This window comes from Malania oleifera, chromosome 4 (genome assembly GCF_029873635.1).
Source record: "Malania oleifera isolate guangnan ecotype guangnan chromosome 4, ASM2987363v1, whole genome shotgun sequence".
Lineage (NCBI taxonomy): Eukaryota > Viridiplantae > Streptophyta > Magnoliopsida > Santalales > Ximeniaceae > Malania > Malania oleifera.
The window spans coordinates 85,705,655-85,729,240 of NC_080420.1; the positions used below are offsets into that span (position 1 = coordinate 85,705,655).

Below are 23,586 nucleotides of genomic sequence, written 5' to 3' on the forward strand. Positions count from 1 at the left end.
TCTAAATCATTTTTCTCACTTTTGCTTCACTCCTCTTTTTTCTTTTCTTTGGTAAAAATCTGTTGTATTTTAGGATTTACAAGGCTTTAATTTCTCTTTTTATCAGTAAAAGGAATTTTTTAAAAGGGCATCAAGAGGATGCCAACCCAGAATGCAGAGAGTCAGCTCTCTTGTATGATGTCACAAAAATCTAAAATTACATTATCGTCATTCACTGCATTCCTACTATGCCAGCTGGAAACTGCAGTAATCCACTGCTCTTAACAAATCTGAAGCAGCATGAGAGAGTTTTTGAACACTCCTGTTTCTTCCTTTCCAAGCACACCAGAAAATAGCAAGAGGGATGAAAGACAAGGCCTTCCTTTTCTTCTTGACACCCCGAATCTCTTTCCATGCCCAGGGCTCCCCTCCCACTGAGCCAGCAGAAACCCCACCTTTGTCCGATCATGGTTTGAGCAATATTCCAAAGGTTCCTTGTCCAGGGGCAATGAAGGAGGATATGCTCAACTGATTCTGCATCAGCCATGCAAGGGGAGCACCTATTGACAACAGCCAGCCCCCCTTCAGTAAATTGTCCATGGTTAAGATCTTTCCATGTGTTGCCTCTCAAGCAAGAAAAGCTACCTTTGTAGGGGCAGCCATTTCCAAATGCGAGTCTAAGGGAGATTGCTATGGCTTGTAGCCATTGGGGAGAGCTTCTTGTAGAAACATCTGACTGAGAAGACTCCATTTTTGTCTATGGTCCACTTTGGTTGATTGGGTATGTTTGGTGTTAAAAGGTGTAGAGGTGGCCATAAAAGTTAATGAGATGGTGGAGTTACCAATCTTCCACGTTTCTGAAAAAGGGAATGTTCCAGAAGATCCCTTGCTCTGAAGTTTAAAGGTGATGACTAATTAGAGCTTCCTTATCATGGGCCAAGTTGTAGATGGTAGGAAATGCCAACACATACAACACTTTATGTCCAAATGATTTTGTGAAATGTTTTGATACTCAAGAAACACTTTCTCATTATTTCCCCCCTGCAATGTGGCTTGGAGTTTGTCGAATAGGTTTTTGTTTTGCGTGCATCCAAGTTCCTAGAGGATTTTTGCTTTTTCCTCGTGTATTTTGGAAAAAGGAAGGATGTACAAAGGTTGTTGAACTGTGCTGTTTTACAGTGCTCTCAAGTATTTGGATAGAGGGGAATGCTCCATCTTGGACAGTCCATCTCTATGTTTGCAGCTGCTTTGAGATAGAATGGGTTTTCTTGCTTCTTCACCAGCATTTTCCTTGGGTTGCTTAAAAGGATAAGCTTCTTAGACTTTCAGCAGGATTAGATGGCTTTGTTTCCTTGATGTTTGCTGTTATTATGCCGAGGATAATTCTCTTGTTTCTTAATGTAATAGGGCATAATAGTCTCCTCAGCATAATTCTCTTGTTTCTTAATAAATTTTCTTCTTTCTATTAAAAAGAATAGCCCTATGACATGCACAAATAAGAGACGGCAAGCATAATTTGTGACACCACATGTTTATCATATACACAATTCAGTAGTTGCTTTTTATAATAATCAAACCTCCAAGATGATTAATTAAAAATGCACAAAGAAATGAAATAATATGCTTTTAGACATAGAAAATAAAAAATAAAAGAAGAAGGCGGGGATAACAAAGTTGCTCTTCCAACAAATCAGTGCAGATTTGTAAATCAGAATGATGTTCCCAAAATATAAAGACATACCCACTGCTTTTTACTAAAGCATAAACAGTATATACATCAATCATATTCAGATCATAATTTCATTCCCACTAAAAAGGAGGTCTGGTTTGATAATATGAATTTACAATGGCTATTAATAGGTAAAGCTCCAGATAAAGGATATGAACAAAATTTCATCAGCAATAAAGATTGTGGCAACAGTATGTCCCAGGCACTTCACAAATTAATAAAAGATTTGGATAGAAAACAGTAGTTCCATTCTGTTCTGGCATTTTGTTCATAAATGCCCTTTGCATTTTTTTCCTTTTGATTAGTCTTTCTTACCAACATATATTGCAAATTAAATGTGAACAAAAAATAATATTGAAAGACCTTCAAGACAAAACTAGGATGATTCTGTTCACCTTATATACAGAAATATTAGCTGTGATTTGATCAAAAACTTGAGCATTCTGTTCCAAAAGATGCTTTGCTGTTCCACCTACTGCAGGGACAATCCCAAATAGAGGTTAACACTCAAATCACAATACAATAAAATCAATAAAACAATTAGCACATGAAAAGTAACCAACAACAGCAGCTATATATAACTGCACTGCTAAAGCAAGGAACAGAAAATTAAAATAAGCACTGTTCAATATATCTTCTAAGCAAAATGATAATCTCCAACAGAATGAGAAGGCTGAAAACCACCAAACTGACAATTAAAATAACAGAATATCTAAGAAAACTAATGCCCCACATGCACCAACCAGGAGTTCCAAAAAGGTTGGGACACAGTCATGCAATTGCCTCACTTTCAAAGCATTAAATATAAATGACTTGCTTATTGAATAGGCAGTTCTTTAGGCCAATGACCAGCTCAACAAAGCCCTCGCACTGGGACATACAAGTCTCTCCTGCCCATCAGCACCCAAATGTAGTACACTCATTGTAAAAGCAGACATGTAGATACATTCTCACATCAGTTAATGCTAGTATAGCACAAAAATTCAGAAGAATTCAATGCATTAGATGAATAAGAAGCTTGAAGATCTATGAAACTTTAATATGTGAATCCAAGCCAGTTGAGTAGTCAGACCAGTACACAAACCAAGTGTTTTAACACTATCTTTTCCCTAAAATCACAATTAGCACAAAATTCTTAACACAAACGTTTTCATCCTAGAATGCTAATTGAGATACCCAAATTTATAAACTAAATATTTTAATTATGACACTTTTACTAGTAAAATGAAGTATTAAAACTTCATAATTTTATTCTCAGTCATTATAAATCTTCCCTTTACATGTATAAGTTCCATTAATTGCACATACATATCTACAAATCCTACACAAGCATAGCCTATTTGTCAAGAGCCAAGCTTGTCCAGGGCATTATTCTGGCCTATGGCCGCTTGTTTTGTAACCACATTAGTATAAGGTTTATATTTTGAGTTGAGGGCTGCAGAGTAAATAAGTTTTTTTTTATCAGCAAAGAATATTTGCTAAAGGGCATCAAAGGGTTTCCATCAAAGAAAAAACAAGGCAATTTCCTGCACTGCAGGGTGTCTAAGAAATCAAGAGTTGCAAGTGAATCAACCAAAAAAAACTACTATGTCATCTAGTAAGAGTAGTTATCCAACAAAGGGTCCAAGAACAAACAACAAGTCAATTACCTGAACTGCTGGGTGTCTAAGAAATCCAGAATTGCAAGCAAATCAACGAAAAACAAACTACTATGCCATCTAGTAACAGTAGATATCCAATGGAGAGTGACTCATGCAAAGTGATGTTTCCTTGTCATACAGAGAGAATGGTATAGAAATTCCTTTAGGTGAAGGTGAGTGTTCATCAATCTAGCATAACTCACTAGAAAATGTATTTGTGTTCAGCCAACTTGCCTCCATCGCATAACACACATTGCCTTAAAAGCGTAAAGAGATCCATCACGTTATTTTGCTAAACCGCTAGATCAGGTTTGCGGTTTTGGCAATATGATGGATGTGTGATTGCTTATCTTCTCAACTACTTGGGTTCAGCTGATTTTATTGTTGACTTTTTGAGTCTGATCCCTGTTGTGATGCTGACAATGCACAAGTATCTTATGTGTGTTTTAAGTGCTTGAACAGGTCTACATTTCAACAAAGACATAAGATACTAGTAAATGGAAGCCAAGACGGACCTTAATGCACATACAACTTGGCGTATTCCATGAAGAATCAAAAGAGCAAAGAAGAAGAAGAAGACATACATGTTTTAAATTGTAATTGCATTTAGTTTCTTTATTTCATCTGTAATAATGCATGGCATGCATGATGTGATTTAATGCACAGATGACCTTAAACTGACCAATAAGGGACCAATACTTTCAGGAAAAACCTTTTCTAAAAATACTAAAATCATACAAAGATTTTGTAATAGCTTAAGGGTCAAAAAAAGGGTCAAACTTAGGTTTCATAAAGACCTCGGTCGACCGGCCTTCTCAAGTTTTAAATGCCTCTATCAACCGACCACCTCAGCCAACCGGCCTTGTTTATAACTAAAATCCTCAATCAACCGGCTTTTAATTTTTGGCCAGTTTCTAAAGGACAGCCGACCGGTCACTTTAGTTCAAAAACAGCCTTAGCTTACCTACCTACAAGGCTCAGCAAACCGACCTTAAGCCTCTGTCAACCGAACCTACGAAGGTTCGGAATCACCTTCGGCCAACCGACCAAAGCTTCCATGAGTCAACCGAGCCCTTCAAAATTTTCAAATTTTTAAGTAAGGTCAGCCGACCGACGAAGTCGTCAGTCGACCGACCCTCTCGGGAAAACTTATTTTCCAACGCTAAACGTGTTTAATTTTTTTATTAAACAATTGGAAAATGCCTAATAGGTCCCAAACGGTCATATTTTTCCCAGAATTTATAAATGCCCCCTCATTACTCATTTTTAAATCAATGCTTAGATTGAAAATCCTCTGAAAATATTTTTGAGTTTTATTCTTTCATACTCTCCGATATTTATCATATTGAAAATTCTTTTTAAGAGAGCATTCATTTGGGCATATATTTTTCATATCAAAACTCATTTACTCTCATTCATTCTTTTCTTTTCAAAATCATTCTTGAGAGTAAGATTATAGTTTCTCCCACATATTTTGTCTTGATAAATATTTTTGGAAGAAAACTTTCTATTGCTTGTGAATCTTTGCACAATCCATTGCAAGATTTCAAAAGCTCCCTGTTCTTTGTTGCAAAAATCTTTTTGAGCTAAAACCTAGTTTCCCTTAAACCATATTTTTGAATATCATCTTTGGGAAAAAAATTTTAAGGGTTTAAAGATCTTTGAAAAACATACATTTCCATATTTCATTTTTCATCAAAGATCTTATATATTTAGTAGGGCAAAAATCATTTGAAAGCAAAACCCCTTGTTCTCCTACATTTTTATTGAAATATATTTTTGGAGAAATATTCATTAGGGTTTAATCTTTTTTAAAGTTTTTATTATATACATCTTATTCAAAAATTGCAAAAATAATTTTGAGAAAATAGTCCAATAATGTACTGAGTACGAATCATATCATCTGAGAGTATATTTTTAGGCTTCATTGTGTACATATTTACTTATTTCAAAAGCATCTCTTTGTACAAAAAATATTATTTTTATTTGTACCAGTTGGCTCAGCCTGTAAATTGAACTGAGGAGACTCTGCCCCGTAAAGGAGTCCCGGTTTGGCTCGAACCCGATTAACTTAGGAATATTTTTTAATACCCAATTCACCCCCTCCCCTCTTGTGAATACACCAATTCTATCAATTGGTATCAGAGCCTCGTTGCAAAAAGCTTAACCGCTTGTGTTAAAGATTGCAATGGTTCTTGCTGGTGTATCCCCATTGAGTGAGGGACAATCACTTACCAAGCCTCCATTATTTTGTGGTGTTGATTACACCACCTAGAAATTAAGGATGAGCATATTTGTAAAATCAATGGACTGGAGGGTCTGGCAAATGATGGCTAAAGGAAGTTGTGCGCAAGTCAACGAAAATGATTTTAAATTGATTAATTCTAATGCCATAGATATATTATACTGTGCTTTAGAGTCTAATATCTTTCAGCAGATCATGGCCTGTTGTAGTGCATAGGAAATCTAAGTAGAGCTTGAAAAGAAATATGGAAAGGCTCGGGAGAAAGAAACCACCACTCCAGAAGTTCCAAGCTCAAATGATCAGGTAGTGGCAAATCATGGGCAAGTAGTTTTAGCAGATGCAGAGGCATATGATCCTCACTCTATCTCTATTGATGATTCATGTATTGAATGCAGCTATACATTTTGTGCTGAATCATCTGATGCCTCTTGTGAAAATTTTGCTAATTCTTACGAAAATTGTGTTAATGATGCATGCACTGATTCATGTGATAATTATTGTATTAAATTTTGTGATAAATCATGCAATGTGTTTAACGATGAAAGCATGCCCTTTAATGAAGAACTAGAAAAAGCTTTATTTGAAATGCATAAGCTTCTAGTTAGGATGTCTAAGCATAAAATCTTCTTGAAAAATGAAAACAAGAGGTTGGCAAAACAATCAGAAAATCTAAAAGAATATCATGCCACCTTAGCAAAGAAAAAGATTGAGAAGATATTGAAAATCACTTGCTTAGAAAAAAAAATGGAAAATTATCCTGGTATGATATTCAAGGTTGCCAGTGAAAAGAACAAATCAAATGAATCCTTAGGAGTTCATAGAAATAATTCATTCAAAAAGGATTCATCTTTTAAATCCCATGACCACTCTTATGCCTCATCAAATAGAAATAGGAGATATAAGCAAAATTCTTCACATGTATATGATACTTGCTTATATTATAAAAAGAAAGGGCAGACTTGGTTTACTTGTCTATGTAGAAGTGTCAGAGGCATGGATAAAAAGATGAAAAGGATTGTCATGAAAGCAAACTCTTTAGGACTAAAGGAAGATCAGAATCCAATTAGAATAACATAATTATTTAAATTCTTCCTTAGATCTTAGGATTAGGTCTAGGGGCAATAATGACTTAAAGGCTTGGGAAGTGGTGTGTGTTTAAAATGAAAAATCTTATTATACGTATTCATTACCTTTTATTATACTAAGAATCTTAGAGAAAATCATGCCAACATATATATTTAAGTAATTTATTCAATCTTGTCCTTTAACGGATATATCATAGTGATTGGACAAAATGAAAATATTGGCTAAAACATGATCCAGAAAATCCACTTCCAAATGGACAAGGCAGCTCTACTTGGTAAATAAATCCCAATGCTTAACTCAAATTTAAATATGAATATCTCAACTTAAGCATCTTCTATCCATTTCACAGAATTGAGTTATAGGGATCCATCTCACACTATATATTATTTATCCCTAAACTCATCTTCAAACATAAATCAAAATTTAGTCTTCACTCAATTCATAAGCACTAGTTATAATAAATTCCTAATCTTTTAAAGTACTTATTTAAAGACGTCCTATCTCAACCAAACTAGGGGCATCCACCAAAGGATTCAAGTTTTATCGTCTAGTCATATTAAATTATTCCCCTTGTGCTTAAAATATAAAATATTCTCTAAGTTTGGTTCATCATCTCCTCCATAGGAAATCTTTACCATACCACGATCATATTCGGTAAAGATTTTTCCTATTCCTTGGGTGGTATCCTTGGTCAACATCATATTTAAAGGATACTTTCCAATTTCCAAAGAGCTATGTTCAAGAAACTCATATTCTCCATAATGCTCTTTTCCGAAATAAGTTAGGGCATATTCTCTAGCTTGCTTATCCTGTATATTGTCCTGCGTCATTTAAATACTCTTCTGAACTTGATAGAAATTTAATCTTTAAGCGCATTTATTGAAATTCTCTCATAAGCTCTCAAATTTTGATCATATCCTTTAGAGCTTCACATCTTTAAAATGAAGTTGAATGGCTAAGATGATTGGACTAGGTTTCAATCTAGATGACAATTCAAAGTTCAAAGAAACTTATGCATGAGTAGTTAAATTTGAAAGTCATTCAAACTTGAGCCTCTCACGAATTGAGATTCATATGAAAAGAGGCGAATATATGCTTTGAAGAAATATTCATTGTGACTTTTTGGTCCTCTAAGTCTAGGCACTTAAAGCCAAGTTTTAAATAATTGAAAATCTTTAGGGCTCTTGGCTAAGAAAATGAAAAGAAGAAAAATGCATAAGATTGTCATGAATGGAGTGCACAACTCAGGGGAGCATTTCCTCTTTCATGGTCCTATAATTTAAATGCACTCATGATTTTATCTCGCTTACATGCCTTATGTGAACAGCACTGTAGCATACCATCCATATATTGCTGATTGATTAAATTCATTTGATGGATAGTTAGTTTTTGATCACTACACTGAACTCTCACTATCCATTTTTGCTTAATGCTTATATTGTCTGATGGATGGTTAATTCTATTTAAACGCTTTTAACTACTGGTTTGCATGCTTGTATTGAATGTCACCTGCATGGCTGATGCAGTGATGTGAATAGCATGCTGGTAGTGGATTTAGGTTGTTGCATGCTTAAAATGAATTAATTGCTCAAAACAACCAAATTTCAAGTACAGGTTTTATGGGAAAATGTCCAATTTACAAACGGCATGCTGCCGAAATTTTCATAAAAATTTTCTCAAAAATGAAACCATGTACTAAGATGATTATGATAAAATAAATATTAAAATATTTTTGAAATGATGAGTGAAAGTTAAATGAATATTAAATTTCATCCTAACATAATCATTGCATATTCAGGGGAGCTGAGCTCCACTCCTAGAAGTAAGAGCATAAAGGACTCATATGCATCACTTTGCTTTTTAAATATTGAGGCTCTTCTAAAAACCTTGAACCTCATATCCAGCTCTTAAAAGCTTTATGAATAGATATGGAGTGTTCTTGGTTATGTGCACTATGTCATGCCTTAATACTTTTTTTTCTCCGATGCATTTGAGGCCTGTAGGGACGACCATACTGATTAGAATATAGTTGATAAATTATCAGTATGGTTGGTTTAAAGATTTAAAATGATGGCTTATACTTCTAGGCATAGTGAAATTAGTCTTTAACTAGTATAAGCAGTTTATTTCATCTAAGCTTGGATTCAAATTGAAAGAGGGAGCATCTAAAATTAAATCTCCATCTTGTTTTGCCCTCCAATAATTTTAGCTTAGATCTAAATTGAACTTAATGTGGCATGTGCATTAAAGTATGATGAGTTTTGTTGAAAATTTTAAATTGAAATATGTTGGTTTGCCACAATCATTTGTTGTGCCATATGATCTTGCATTTGAATTGTCTATCTTTAAGATTCATATGGCTATTTTTTTCTAGTTATATAATGGAATGTGCTTAAATGCTTACCAAAAAAACTTTACTTGCTTGAGCTTTATATTAAAGTTTCTTTTTTAGCAAGCAACGTCCCCGGTACTTTTTGAAATTCTTGAAGGGGTTATTTTCAAACCTAAAATTCTTTATCTCTTACCTTATTATATATATATATATATTGAATTGCATAACTGGTTCGGTGATTACATATGAAAAATGCATGCGAACTAGTTAGACTGAAATCATGCACAAACCTACTTTTGCTATCATATGTCGTGTGCTTTGAACTCAAATTTTTCATGGGTCTTATGAAATGTTTCAATTGCAATGGTTTGTGTATATTTCTATTCTAACCAAGCTTATCATGTCATTTCAATCTTAAATGACCAGTTATACTGTTGTGTGTGTTTTCTTACAATTTTTTCAAATCAATAGTAAAATGTTTTTATATGTCCAAGTTTTCAATCAAATAGGGGGAGTTCTCTTAAATTAAGGGATTGTTTTATGCTCAAATGGTTTTATAGCTTAACCCTTTTGCTGATGCCAAAAGGGGGAGAATTTTATGAGCAAAATGATAAATGAATTAAAGGGGAGAATTTTTTTAGGAAAATATTTTTAAATGGGGTAATATTTGAGTTTTAATGTGCTTTAATGCTAAAACTAAATGCATGGTTATTTGAAATGTCTTCTGTCTTTTGATATGCTTGAGCTACAATGCTTATTTTTTTAAGTTATGCATACTGTCAAGGGGAACCTTTTCAAGCGTAACCCATTTTGCTCGTGTGTGTTTGTCATTATCAAAAAGGGAGAGATTGTTGATTTTTTGAGTCTGATCCCTGTTTTGATGCTGACAAAACACAAGTATCTTATGTGTATTTTAAGTGCTTGAACAGGTTTACATTTCAACACGGACATAAGATACTGGTAAAAGGAAGCCAAGACGGATCTTAACGCACATATAACTTGGCATATTCCATGAAGAATTAGAAGAGCAGAGAAAAAGAAGAAGACATATATGTTGATAATTGTAATTGCATTTAGTTTCTTTATTTGGTCTGTAATAATGCATGGCATGCATGAATTGATTTAATGCTCAGATGACCTTAGACTTACCCATAGGGGACCAATACTTTCAGGAAAAACCTTTTCTAAAAATACTAAAATCATACAAAGGTTTTTGAATAGCTTTAGAGTCAAAAACAGGGTCAAACTTAGGTTTTATAAAGACCTCGGTCGGCCGGCCTTCTCAGGTTTAAAATGCCTCAGCCAACCGAACACCTCAACCGACCGGCCTTGTTTATAACTAAAATCATCAGCCAACCGGCCTTGTTTATAACTAAAATCCTCAACCGACCGGCTTTTGGTTTTTGGCCAGTTTCTAAAGGACAGCCGACCAGTCACTTTAGTTCAAAAACAGCCTCAGCCGACTAGCCTTGAAGGCTCAGCAAACCGACCTTAAGCCTCAGTCAACCGAACCTACAAAGGTTCGGAATCGCCTTCGGCCAACCGACCGGTGCTTCCCTAAGTAAACCGAGCCCTTCAAAAATTTCAAATTTTTAAGTAAGGTCAGCCAACCGACGAAGCCGTCAGTCGACCGACCCTCTCAAGAAAACTTATTTTCCAATGCTAAACGTGTTTAATTTTTTGATTAAACAAATTGAAAAATGCCTAATACGTCCCAAACAGTCACATTTTTCCCAAACTCTATAAATACTCCCTCATTACTCATTTTTAAATCAATGCTTAGATTGAAAATCCTCTGAAAATATTTTTGAGTTTTATTCTTTCATACTCTCATATACTTATCATATTGAAAAAATTTTTAAGAGAGCATTCATTTGGGCATATATTTTTCATATCAAAAATCATTTACTCTCATTCATTCTTTTCTTTTCAAAATCATTCTTGAGAGTAAGATTATAGTTTCTCCCACATATTTTGTCTTGATAAATATTTTTAGGAGAAAACTTTCTATTGCTTGTGAATCTTTGCACAATCTATTGCAAGATTTCAAGAGCTCCCTATTCTTTGTTGCAAAAATCTTTTTGAGCTACAAAACCTAGTTTCCCTTGAACCATATTTTTGAATATCATCTTTGGGAAAAAAATTTAAGGGTGTAAAGATCTTTGAAAAACATACATTTCCATATTTCATTTTTCATCAACGATCTTATATATTTAGTAGGGCAAAAATCATTTGAAAACAAAAGCCCTTGTTCTCCTACATTTTTATTGAAATATATTTTTGGAGAAATATTCATTAGGGTTTAATCTTTAAAGTTTCTATTATATACATCTTATTCAAAGATTGCAAAAATAATTTTGAGAAAATAGTCCAATACTGTACTGAGCACAAATCATATCATCTAAGAGTGCATTTTTAGAGCTTCATGTGTACAAATCTGCTTATTTTAGAAGCAATCTCTTTGTACGAAAAATATTATTTTTATTTGTACCAACTTGGCTCAACCTGTAAATTGAGTTGGGGAGACTCTGCCCCGTAAAGGAGTCCCGGTTTGGCTCGAACCCAGTTAGGTGAGCTAGGAGGTGCACCATCCTGTAAAGAGTGTATGGCTTGGTTCCGCCCGAAAAGTGAACCAAGGTGTCTCCGCCTCGTAAGGAGAACTGGTTGTGGCTCAGCCTTGTAATTGAGCTGAAATGACTCCGCCTCGTAAGAAGTACTAGTTGTGGCTCAGCCCTATAATTGAGCTGGGGAGTCTCCGCCCCGTAAGGAGAGTGTAAGTTGCATCGCTCTGCCCAGTTAAAGTGAGCACTTAGTGAATCCTTGAGCTGCTGGCTTAAGGCGGGGACGTAAGCAGTATTGGCCAACCCTCAATAACAAATTTTGTGTTACGCTTTCTCTTTCCTTGCACTATTTATTTTCCGCACTTGTATGCTAATATTTAACTTGTTGTGAATGGTATATTTGTTTTTAAATATTTGCATATTTGTTTATTCGGGGAATTTGGTAACTGCTTAGAAAGACCCAACCTCGATAACAAATTTTGTGTTACGCTTTCTCTTTCCTTGCACTATTTATTTTCCACACTTGTATGCTAATATTTAACTTGTTGTGAATGGTATATCTGTTTTTAAATATTTTCATATTTGTTTATTCGGGGAATTTGGTAACTGCTTAGAAAGACCCTAGGTTGCGAAATATTATTGGAAATTTGAATTTAACCGAGGAATATTTTTTAATACCCAATTCACCCCCGCCCCTCTTGGGAATACACCATTTCTATCATTTACCACCAATGTTAGTTTAACTAACTCGTTATTGGGTGGAGGTGACTTCAAAGGAGAAGTCTTGGAAATGAAGATTAGCTCACGAGTATAAGGAATTCATATCTTTATCCCAAAAGGATCAATGGGAGATTGATGACAATATTTTAGAAAGACAGTCAAATATTACATAACATGTGAACCAAGTAGGCATGGTGCAAGTAGTTGGAATGATGTCATTTGGGCAAACATTTCCCCTCAAGGACTGCAATGCACTAATTGAATGCTACCAAGTAAGCAAGGTGCAAGTAGTTGGAATGATGTCATTTGGGCAAACTAATGATTCATTCTCCCCTCAAGGACTGCAATGCACTAATTGAATGCTATGCTGTTGAAAATGCTGGTCCATTAATTTTATAGAGCAAACATTCCTTTCCTTTGTATTGAGTACTAAAATTTTGAACAAAATCAACATCATTCAATCTAGTGTTTTTAAAGGCATAAATGAGGCGCGCCTTGAGGCGTTTTAGGGAAAAAACGCACCAAGGCGTAAGTTAAAAGGCGCAAGTCCACAAAAGCGTACGCCTCAAGCGAGAAGGCGTACGCATCAAGCAAAAAACCTTGCCTTTTTATGCCTCAGCATCCAGGCGTACGCCTTTTGATATCCCTAGCTAGAACCCAGAGCACAACCTCTACTCTCTTTCGAAGCCTCTTCTATCTCCGACGAAGCTCGACGAAGCCTCAACGAAGCCTCTGCTCTCTCCAACAAAGTTCGACGAAGCCTCTACTCTCTCTTTTGAAGCCTCGACGAAGCTCGACAAACCCTTTGCTCTCTCTCAAAGCTTCAACGAAGCCTCTGCTATCTCCGACGAAGCTCAACGAAGCCTTTGCTCTCTCTCAAAGCCTCAATGAAGCCTCTGCTCTCTCCAACGAAGGTCGACGAAGCTTCAGCTCTCTCTAACAAAGCTCGACAAAGCCTCTGCTCTCTCTCAAAGCCTCTGCTCTCTCCGACGAAGCTCGACAAAGCCTCTGCTCTCTCCGACGAAGCTCGACGAAGCCTCTGCTCTCTCTCAAGAATTATGTTTTTATTTGTTTCTCCATTATTTGAGCATTTTTCTCATTTTTATACTATATATAAATTTTTTTATTTATTTATTATTTTAAAAAATACAGTCCCGAAATGCTTACGACGCCTTCGCCTTTTAAAACACTGTTTCAATCTGAATTGGATACAAAAAATGCTTTCCAGAACCAAAGATTAAAGATATCCAGTTAATCAAATTTTGGTTTTATTGGTTCTATTTGGTTATTGTTTTAGCTATTGTAGCAAGTAGCAACCTAGCTTCTTTGGGTTGTTTAAGAGTATTTGGACCTTGCTTAGTTTAGTTTATTTCATGCAACTAGGACTAACTGAACATAAAATAAGACTAGAAACGAGGACTTTAGAAAATCAATTTGGTTTTATGCCTAGGAGATCAACGACAGAAGCTATTATCTTTTAAAAAGTTCAATGGAAAAGTTTAGGGAAAAGAAGAGGGACTTGCATATGGTTTTTATTGACCTAGAGAAAGCATACGATAGAGTACCTAGGGAAATTCTTTGGTGGGTCGTAGAAAAGAAGAGGATATGCAATAGATGTACTAAGGTCATTAAGGATAGATGTGATAGAGTAGTGACTACCATTAGGACTATAGTAGGAGAATCTAGAGATTTTTTAAATCACAATAGGTGTACATCAAGGTTCTACTTTGAGTCCTTATCTTTTTACTTTAGTGATTGATGAAATTACTAGAAATATCCAAAATGAGATACCTTAGGTATTTTATTTGCAAATGATATCATGTTGATTGATGATAGTAGGAGTGGAGTAGAATCTAAGCTAGAACTTTGGAGAGCCACATTAGAGTCTAAATGGTTTAAGATAAGTAGGAATAAGACGGAATATATGAACGTAATTTCAATATTGTAAGTAGTAGCAGTGAAGAGAAGATTAAACTTGATAATCAAGAGATTAATAGCACTAATTAGATATCTTGGATCTGTTATGCAAGTGGAAGGGGTAATTGAAGAAGATGTAGTACATTGAATTAAAACATGTTGGGTAAAATGGAGAGGTACGTCAAATGTGTTGTGAGATCGTAGAATACCCTTAAAATTCAAACAAAAGTTTTATAAAATGGCTATAAGGCCGGCTATGCTTTATGGTTCAAAATGTTGGGCAAGTAAGAAACATGTACAAAAAGTAATAGTTGCTGAAAATGTTAAAGTGGTTAAGTGGTATAACATTAAAAGATAAAGTAAGAAACGACCATATAGGCAATAATTTAGGCATAGCACTGGTTGAAGACAAGCTAAGGGAGGGGTAGCATAGATGGTTAGTGCACTTGAAATGCAGGCCTAGTAAAGCAATTGTGAGGAGGAGTGAGTTAGTTATTGTTTTTGGCATGAAAAGGGATGGGTGTTGCCGTGTAGGCCTAAAACAACTTGATATGAGGTAGTGAGGAAGGATTTAATAGCCCTTAATCTAATAGAGGAAAAAGCTCTTGATCGGGTGAATTGGCAAAAAAGGATTCATACAGGCCAACCCCACCTAGTGGGACTTAAGGCTTCTTCTTATTGTTGTTGCTATACAACTAGGACTAATTGACATCAAGGGTTGTCATTTGTCCTTGCCAAGGTGTTGATGGTTTGGTCAAAAACCTATTATGAATAGAAGCTTATGGGTCATTCCAAGGGTTCGGTCCAATTAGAAGTTGATTATCAATTAAATTTCAGCCTTTGGCTTTTAAGTTCTCTTAGGAACTTAAGTTTCCATGATCAAGAATCCAAGTAGAGATTTTCCTTTGTTTCCTTCTAAGAAACAAAGGCTTCTATTGACAATAAAATTAAATTTCTGTCCCATTTGACTCCCAAGCGCATTAGCTGGTATTAGAGCCAAATATGGTCCCAACTTTGCATCAAAGTAGAATGGAAAAACTGAAAGAGATCAAATTAGAATTGGAGTGATTATCTACGTGGCTTAATGAAATTTCTGGACATACCATGAGATAATTTCGAATCTGAAGATTATGATTTAGAACAACTAAACCCTTTTCACGATTTTGGATTTGTACACCTGTTTGGTTCACAAGATCTTTCAACGTTCCTAGGAATTTAATATTCATGGCATCCATTCACATATCTGTTTTTCGACTGAAAAGCAGCATGGCAGTAATTTGACATTCTCTTGGAGCAAAGGATCCCCACAGAACATAGGAACCCCATTCCCATGCCCAACCACAAGAATCTTAAATGGCAATTCTACTGGGTATTTAAATTTTGGACTAAATTATTGCCACAATTTTGATTGCTTGGACAGTAATGCTCCAAAAATATAGTATTATTACAGACTATTATAGTATTACTATATTTATAATAATAAAATTATGATTATATTAAAAAATGAAAGGCAATAAAAAATGAAAATAATATTATCATAATGCTATAGTAATATATTATTAAATTATATAATAAAATATTGTATTCTTAGTAGTATAACACAATTAACCAGATGCAAATGTCACATGCATATGATTTTTTTCGACCATATTGCCCCCACTATTTTGGTTCATTGGATTATTGAGTTGAATTGTTTTCTTAGTTAATGATTGAAATTTTTTGGACAAGGATTTAATTTGATAGTTTGTACACATTCTCAGTAGTTTTCTGTGTAGAAAATATGATTATTCTTTGCATATTGTTCCATGCACAGGGGAAGGGTACTATAATAATCTTTTTGGAATGGCTACCAAGATTCCGACGTTGAACTAAACACCCATGGCACACTACGTACATATCCAGGAATCTTATAATGTGAGCTGAACAAAAATATTCCCAAACATCCCATTCCCAAGGATGTCATTCTAGGGGAACATTTTAGATCTTGTGATCAAAACAACATGAATATGACAAGAATCAAATTACAGAATTAATTGTCTATGATTTTTTTAAAAAAATTGTGAAAATAGATTCTCCATCTATATGCAATGTTTACATGGATGAAGATCATAGTGTGGGTGTAAGTCTTCACTTTATAGTTGAGCAATCGCTCAAAAAGAAAGCATGCATCAAGTGATTGATGAAAGTTTGGGGTTTGATAGTGAGCAGCCTATTTGTTTTGCTTGGAATATCTCCTAAAAGAAGTCAAATTAGAGAATATTTTTATTATATCAAAATTTCACCATATAAGTTGATTTTTTTTTGAGAAAGATGATTTCTTTGAGTAAAATTCTTATATTATTTCTGATTTATTTGGCATTGAACAGCAGGGATTAGTTAAAATCAAGGGTTTTAATTTTTAGAGTCTGATCTTCCAATACATAGAACATTATGGGTCATGGTTAGTACCTCAACTTATGTTGCCAATGAAATTTCAGCTTCTGGCTTTTAAGCTCTTCTAAGAACTTAGCGTTTGCATTATCAAGAATCCAAGAAGAGGTTTTCCCGCAAAAATCCCACCGAGCAGGCAAGCTTAGATTAACAAACAAAGAACCTAGGGTTCACATGATCAAGAATCCATGAAGTTTTACCTCTGGATCCCTCTAAGGAAAAAAGGCTTTGACCAACAGTCAAAGTAAATCATCGTTCAATCTTGGTCAGGCTAATACCCTTCTTAATCTAGCAAACCTTGCACCATTTTGCATGATAATAATTTAAGATAGCCCCATGATATATTGTTGAGTGTGATGGCCCTAAACGATGGCGTAAGAAAAGGATGTCGGTCTACCAAATGGCAGTAATCATAGTGTAATGGACATGACTGCCACAAATGTCATGGTAATAAATGTGTGCCACCAACTTCACTTTTAGAATTAACAAATTTGTAAAAGACCATACAGATCACATGTTTTGACCTCAAAAACATACTACTTTTTTAATTATTTCTAGTAAATCTTAATCAATATATGTGCAACGAGTAAAATGTTACATTGGTTTCGTAGTCGCCATTGATGAGAAAAACCTTGTCTTTCTCACTTTTTTTACCACTTTGCAGGTACAAATGTAATATAAATTCAGAAATCATCAGTATAATGGAGTATAAATTTTAGTATGTTATAGTTCATAGAAGATAAGGGAGGGGCGATTTAGATGGTTTGGGCATTTGAAATGCAGGCCTAGTAGAGCACCTGTGAGGAGGAGTGAATTAGTTATGGTTTCTAGCATGAGAATGGGTAGGGGTAGGCCTAAAAAAATAACTTGGTAAGAGATAGTGAGAAAGGATTTAATAGCCCTTAATCTAATAGAGGAAAATGCTCTGCATCTGGTGAATTGGCGGAAAAGGATTCATGTAGCCGACCTCACCTAGTGGGAATTAAGGATTGTTGTTCTTGTTATTGTTGTTGTTGCTGTGTTGTATAGTTCATACAAGGAGATACTTTTCCTCTTCTTGATAAATTTTTTTTATTGTCTATCAAGAAAAAAAAGCAATAGATGCATCATTATTCATTGAATAATGGAGCAATAGGACTGCAAAGTGTTGTCAACTCTAACTGAAAGTATGGTAAAAAAGAGAGATAATTAAATTAACATCAGTTAGCATATTGCTATGTTATTTTAGGGGAAAGAAGAAAAACTGAATTTTCTTGAATAGTTTACCAATGGAATACAAACCCAAACCTAAACTACATCAAAATCAAAAGCAATGGGAGTCACTCAAATCTTCAATGCAGGGGGCGCCACAATGAGGGTATGGATGGGTTATAGAAGTGACAATTGGGCTTCCTGCAATTCCAAAGTTGACGATGCAGCGTGTATGTGTGTATTGTTGCAAACCAAAAGTTGCAGCCACTAAAAATTTCTTGTCAAGCTGAAATCAAGGCCCAAGTCAGACTGTACTTGGATTACAGAGACAAAATTTCAACTAGGGGTGTACAAAAACTACTGGAAAACCCAAAACTGGACTGTATTCCAAAACAGCTCAGTTTTTTATTTTTATTGAAATCAATTTTTTGGTTTCAGTTTCAGTTTTATGAGAAAACAGAACCAAAAAACCGAAATATTTATATTATTTTATGTTTTTAATATTTTTAATTATATAATTATTATATATTAACATTTTTACTAGTTTTTCATTTTCACTACTTTTTCATTTTTATTAATATTAATTTTAAATCTTATTTATAAAAATGTTATTGATTTTCCGTGAAAACTGTTATTAAGTTTTTATAAGAAATAAGAAATGATAGGGAGGAGAAGAGAGAGGGCAGAGGGGCTTTATACACAAGAGGGCGTCCATATATTATGATTTTCCAATGTGGAACGGAGTACCCTTACTCAGCTTCCACCTGCACTTGTAACTTGTTTTGTTTGTCTTCTCCCATTTGTCCCGCACCGGTTGGAAGTAAGAAGGCTAGAACCCTCTCCTTCATATAAAAATCCACCTCCATCCCCTTTTACAAGCACACTTCGGATTTATCCCAAAGCCACATCCAATATTTGGGCTTTATTTTGGAAGGTTTGCTTCTAGAGTGTGGAGGACTCCATTCGGATGTCCAAAAAAACTATCAAAGTTCAAAAACTTTTTAAAAACTGAATGGTAACTGAACCAACTGAATAACCATCAGTTTTACCATTCCTCTGAACCAAGGGTTTGCAGTTTGGTTTCGGTCTAACATCTTGGAAACAAAGTTGTTCGGTTCAGTTATCAGTTTTGGCAAAAACCAAACCAAATAGAACTGATTTCACCCCTAATTTCAACAGCTTGACCAAGATCTATATAAGCAATATTTGATTTCAAACTTGTTTGAATTGAATTTTTCCAAACCAGGGAGAGATGACAGAAAGCAGCCATTAGAAGTCTAGACGAACAGAAAGCAAAATATCAACCACAATCACTGATTTCGTAGGATGGGAAGGGAGGCTTGATCTGGTAGTTAAATTGAGAGTTGAAGTGGAATACCATTCACAGTAATGTAGCATGAGTACAGTCCATAAGTACCGTAGTAGTACTGTGCAAAAGGGCATTTGGAGTTATTTTTATTTAACAATAAGGCCATTTTTAAATCAAATACTCTCTCTCTCTCCTAGGGTTGATTTGGAGAACCTATTAATGTGATGCTAATAGTTATATGTTATCATAGCTCTATTCCTTTAATTAATAGCCCCCAAACCATATATGAATCCCTATTTTCTAGGCTAATTTCACAAATTCCTAATTTTTTCCACAAACTCTACCCTAATTTTTCCCTACTTGTCCAGTTGTCCTACACTAGGTGTCAAAGGTAAATCACAATCACATCATTGCAATTTGATCAATATTGCCCTCTACTCCACACTTTTCATGATACTACATCCACAATCTCCGTTCAAATTTTTTAATGTTAAAAGGTATAAAGAAGAAAATGCCCATATATTTTCTATGTATGTAGATAAAGTTAAGAGTCTTTAATTTTTTTTTTTTTATAGCAAAAGAAATTCATTAGATAGAATAAGAATGTACAATCAAGAGACAAGACATCTCCTTGACCAAGTCTGGGAAACCCTATGAAAAACAAAATAAGAATATCGAAAAGCGTAAAAAACAGCCCAAGGAAATCAGCACAGCCTAAGAAGTCAACAGAGAATGCCAATCCCACTGAATATCAAGAAACACATCCCCTTGAAATTACCATTATCCATGCACCATGAAGAAGCCAGAAAATTAGTCTTCTCCCACACCAACAGAAATGCTAATTTATTCCCTCAAAATATACACAAGTTTCGTTTCTTCCACAAACCCCAAGATACCGCAAATAAAGCACTAATCCATAGCCCATAGCGCTTTTCCTTCCTTCTTCCTACCAAACCCAACAAAAGATATTGCCAAAAACTCCTCCACTGTCCCTGGAGAAACCCAACTTTCTCCAAAATAACTGAATGACTTGTTCCAAACCTTCCACGCAAAATTACAATGCAAGAAAAGATCCGGAGCATATTCTGAGCAGTTAAAACTTAACACAAAGGCACGCATATATCTGGAGAGAGCCTTTAAAGGTCTGCTAATCTGCAGCAAGTTATTAGAATATTGATCCCATTAGGCGCAACCAACCAAATAAAAGCTTTGGTTTTAGAGGGAATTTCGGCCTTGCAAATAGTTATGTAGAGTTGAAAGGAAAAGTTGGTGCTAACCAAGAATTCACAAAAAGATTTACAAGAATAGATGCCCAAGGGATCCACCAACCAAGATCGGCTATCAGCTTCCGAAGATACCCAAAAATTATTCAACAGGATCTACAATGAAGATAACTCATTTGTTTCCCTATCGTTCAAAAGGACTATCCGGATCAACAAGGAAGTTAGAATCTTTAATCAACTAATAAATATTGTAGATAAAGTGAGATTCCTTAATCAATTAATAAATAATGTCCTTAGCAAGAACCTAGCCAATTAAGAAGACGAATTTCATAACAAGAAAGCGTTTTCAGCTGCGGTCATGTAAAAATATACATGTATTTAAAAGTTAAGTATAAATGCTATCTCTCTTTGATTTATACCATTTACAACATGGCATAAATATGCATTATGTTAATGACTTCCCTTAAAATCTAGCCTGCATTGGAACTCATTGAGCCTGCGTGATTTCATGTACAAACTTTCGTATTTGTCTTCTATATATTTTTTTGTTAGTCATGACACATGAGTGACATCGGTAACATTGAGGGCAATTCATTCAGTCGATAAAAATTGAAAAGTTTGGCACATAACATATTACAAGGGCTTTCCATTAATGTTACCGTAATTGTCAAGCAATTGGAGCAGCATGCAAGTTTGTTAGAATCAGGATCATGCATAGGATCATTGGGGGAGTCTGCAGGATCAGATTCAAAGATCATGGATCATAAGATTCTACTTACAATGTAAAATAAATTAAAATTTTATGTATTTGGAATTTCACGAAAACTCTCAACAAATAAGCTTAAAATTTTGGTAGTAAGTTAAATAAATTAAAACAAATTTCAGGAATGTTGCTAGCTCGCCAGCCAGCACCTAGCAGAATTTCCTTCAACAATTTTGACCCTAAAAAAAAAATCTAAATTGTCTGTATTACAAAGTTCTCCACAAAGGGCAGACTGTTGCTAGCTTGTTTATTCGATAATTGTAATTAAAAAGAGAAGCAAAAAGAATGAAGAAAAAAGGAAGAAGAAATTTCAAGTCTTAATTTGAACTGCTGTAAACTTCTCACTTCTGTGGCTTTGTCATCAGATGATGAGAAGAAAAAGAAGAAGAAGAAAGGAGGAAGAGGAAGAAAAGAAGAAAAGGAAAAGCTTTTTGCTTAAGGAGTAAGAACTTTTTGTAAATCGAAACCAAAAGAAGAAGAAAAAGAAAGCTGTCTGCGCTCTTCTTTGGGGGAGGGGGAGGGGGAGGGGGAGAGGGAGGGATGTGGGGGGGAAGGTCCCTATCTTGTTGATGATAAGAGAAAAGAAGAGAAGAAAGTAAGAAACTACAAAGATAATGTATAACTGTTACAAGCTGCAACTTTAAGCTCTCAGTGTGACTGTAACTCCCTGGTTGTTGTAGCTCTCTGCTGATCTCAAAGCTCTCAAGCTGGCCTCTGCTGCTTACTGGAAGTAAGAACAGTCCCAGCCTGCAGATAGATAACTTGGGGTCTGCCTATCAAGACCCCTTAGCTCTTAGAGAGCTTTTGGTCAAGAAGGAGAGCTTTCAAGAGATGCTCAACTGCTCTCTTGACTTGAAACGGACAAATCCTAGGAGACTAGTTTGCCCTATTTTTTATGCATTTGGACCAGAGGGACCAAATTTTGTGTCTATTGCAAAAGGTGCTTGGGCCAACAAAAATAAAAACTGGTCCCTTTTTTTAGAATCCTAAATAGAAAAAATTCATATTCTGTTGCACAAGCAGGATTGGTAGGATCCCAAGTAGGATCATGATCCTATGATCCTACTTGATTCCAATTCAGCAAACGATCCTGATTGATTAGGCAAGACTGGATCATAGGATCGCAGGTTAGTACAATCTGGAACCAGATTTTGATAACCATGGCGACCTAAAACATAATGATGTGAATTTAATATGATCAAAAGTGTAATATTGATTAAACCTGAATGATATAATTGCAATTTAACCAATAAATAACTGCACACAGATGCACGCAAACAAATATAAAGGACAGAAGCAACCATAGCTGTTTATAAATTTTGTAGAAAACTAACCTTCACAGGATACATGATCATTCTGGTCCATGTGGTGCATCAAAAGAGAATATGTAGCCATGTTCAGTGGTGGAGAAGAAGCTATATTTGTCTTTGATGATGATTCCACTAGCTTATCCTGAAGAAGCATGATCTTTAGAATACTGGTTCTTCAATCAACGTTAGATCCTAAAGACATTAATTGATTCAACAAATTAAAAAAAGAAATCTCGTCCAAGGTGTTTTAAAATATGTAAAAAGAGCCGTAAACACATGATTTCCTGAGTTTTGTGACTTGCTCAGTAGTTATGTTTAATACAATGACTTGTATTGGTAACAAATGAGCTAGACATGTGCCCTCCAACAATAATGCTATGAAACAAACACAACCAGACAAAGCATATATAGAGCACTGCATCTCCCAGAAATTAAAATGATTAAGCAAGGTTTGTAGCTTTCCATCAGCTCAAACAGCAAGTAATTAAAAACACAAAGAGGATGAAAAGGAGGCACAAAGAGGATAAAAAAGCGCAAATGATGTTATATAGATAAAGTAATAATTGGATTTTGGCGGGCTGGAATTATGCAAGATTCACACAGATAACTTGAAGCAATATAGGAATTGATTTACTAGCACTACCACGACAACATGTGGGAGCACGCTTGCAAGACATTTGACAAAATACTGGCTGTTTATCTGTGGTTACTTGCAGATCACAAATCAAAGTTGAATTGAATGCATCTACTAATTTATATTCATGTTTTTCAAATAAGATTATCCCACATGCATTTAGGGACGTTGAATTAGCAAGGAGGGAAATGATATGGTATTTGTTGTACTAGAGTCAATGAGAGACAAAGAGAATGGATAACTGCAGCCCTTTTTTTCCTATAATAGCTTTAGTTGTTATTCTTGTATTAGAATACAGCAAGGACCAAGGAGAGTAAGAGGTTCTCCTTTGAGTAAAAAACCAAAGAAAAGTTCACAAAACAATCAGCTGTCTCTCACATGAGAAGTCAGAAATGAACCTCAAAAATGTTTTAAATTAAAGCAATGCAAGAGCTAAAATGATTAAATCCCCTTTCTCTTTCTTTCCCACTCTCTCACACGCATATAGTAAGAGTGCATGCCCAACACACAACACCAC

The 23,586-nt window shown here is 35.1% G+C and overlaps 1 protein-coding gene across 5 annotated transcripts in view; it reads right to left on the reverse strand.

Moving 5' to 3' along the window:
* The window catches only part of LOC131154075 (uncharacterized), a 56,847-nt gene that overhangs the window by 25,429 nt on the left and 7,832 nt on the right, over window positions 1-23,586 (reverse strand). For all 5 annotated transcript variants that reach the window (XR_009136320.1, XR_009136321.1, XM_058106579.1 and 2 more), the window contains exons 5-6: window positions 22,460-22,577; window positions 2,104-2,183 (exon numbers count right to left, since the gene is read on the reverse strand). Coding sequence is in view for 3 of the 5 variants with exons in the window: in XM_058106579.1 (XP_057962562.1) it covers window positions 2,104-2,183; window positions 22,460-22,577 (198 nt within the window). In the remaining 2 variants the exon portion in view is untranslated. The remainder of the gene's footprint in view (window positions 1-2,103; window positions 2,184-22,459; window positions 22,578-23,586) is intronic.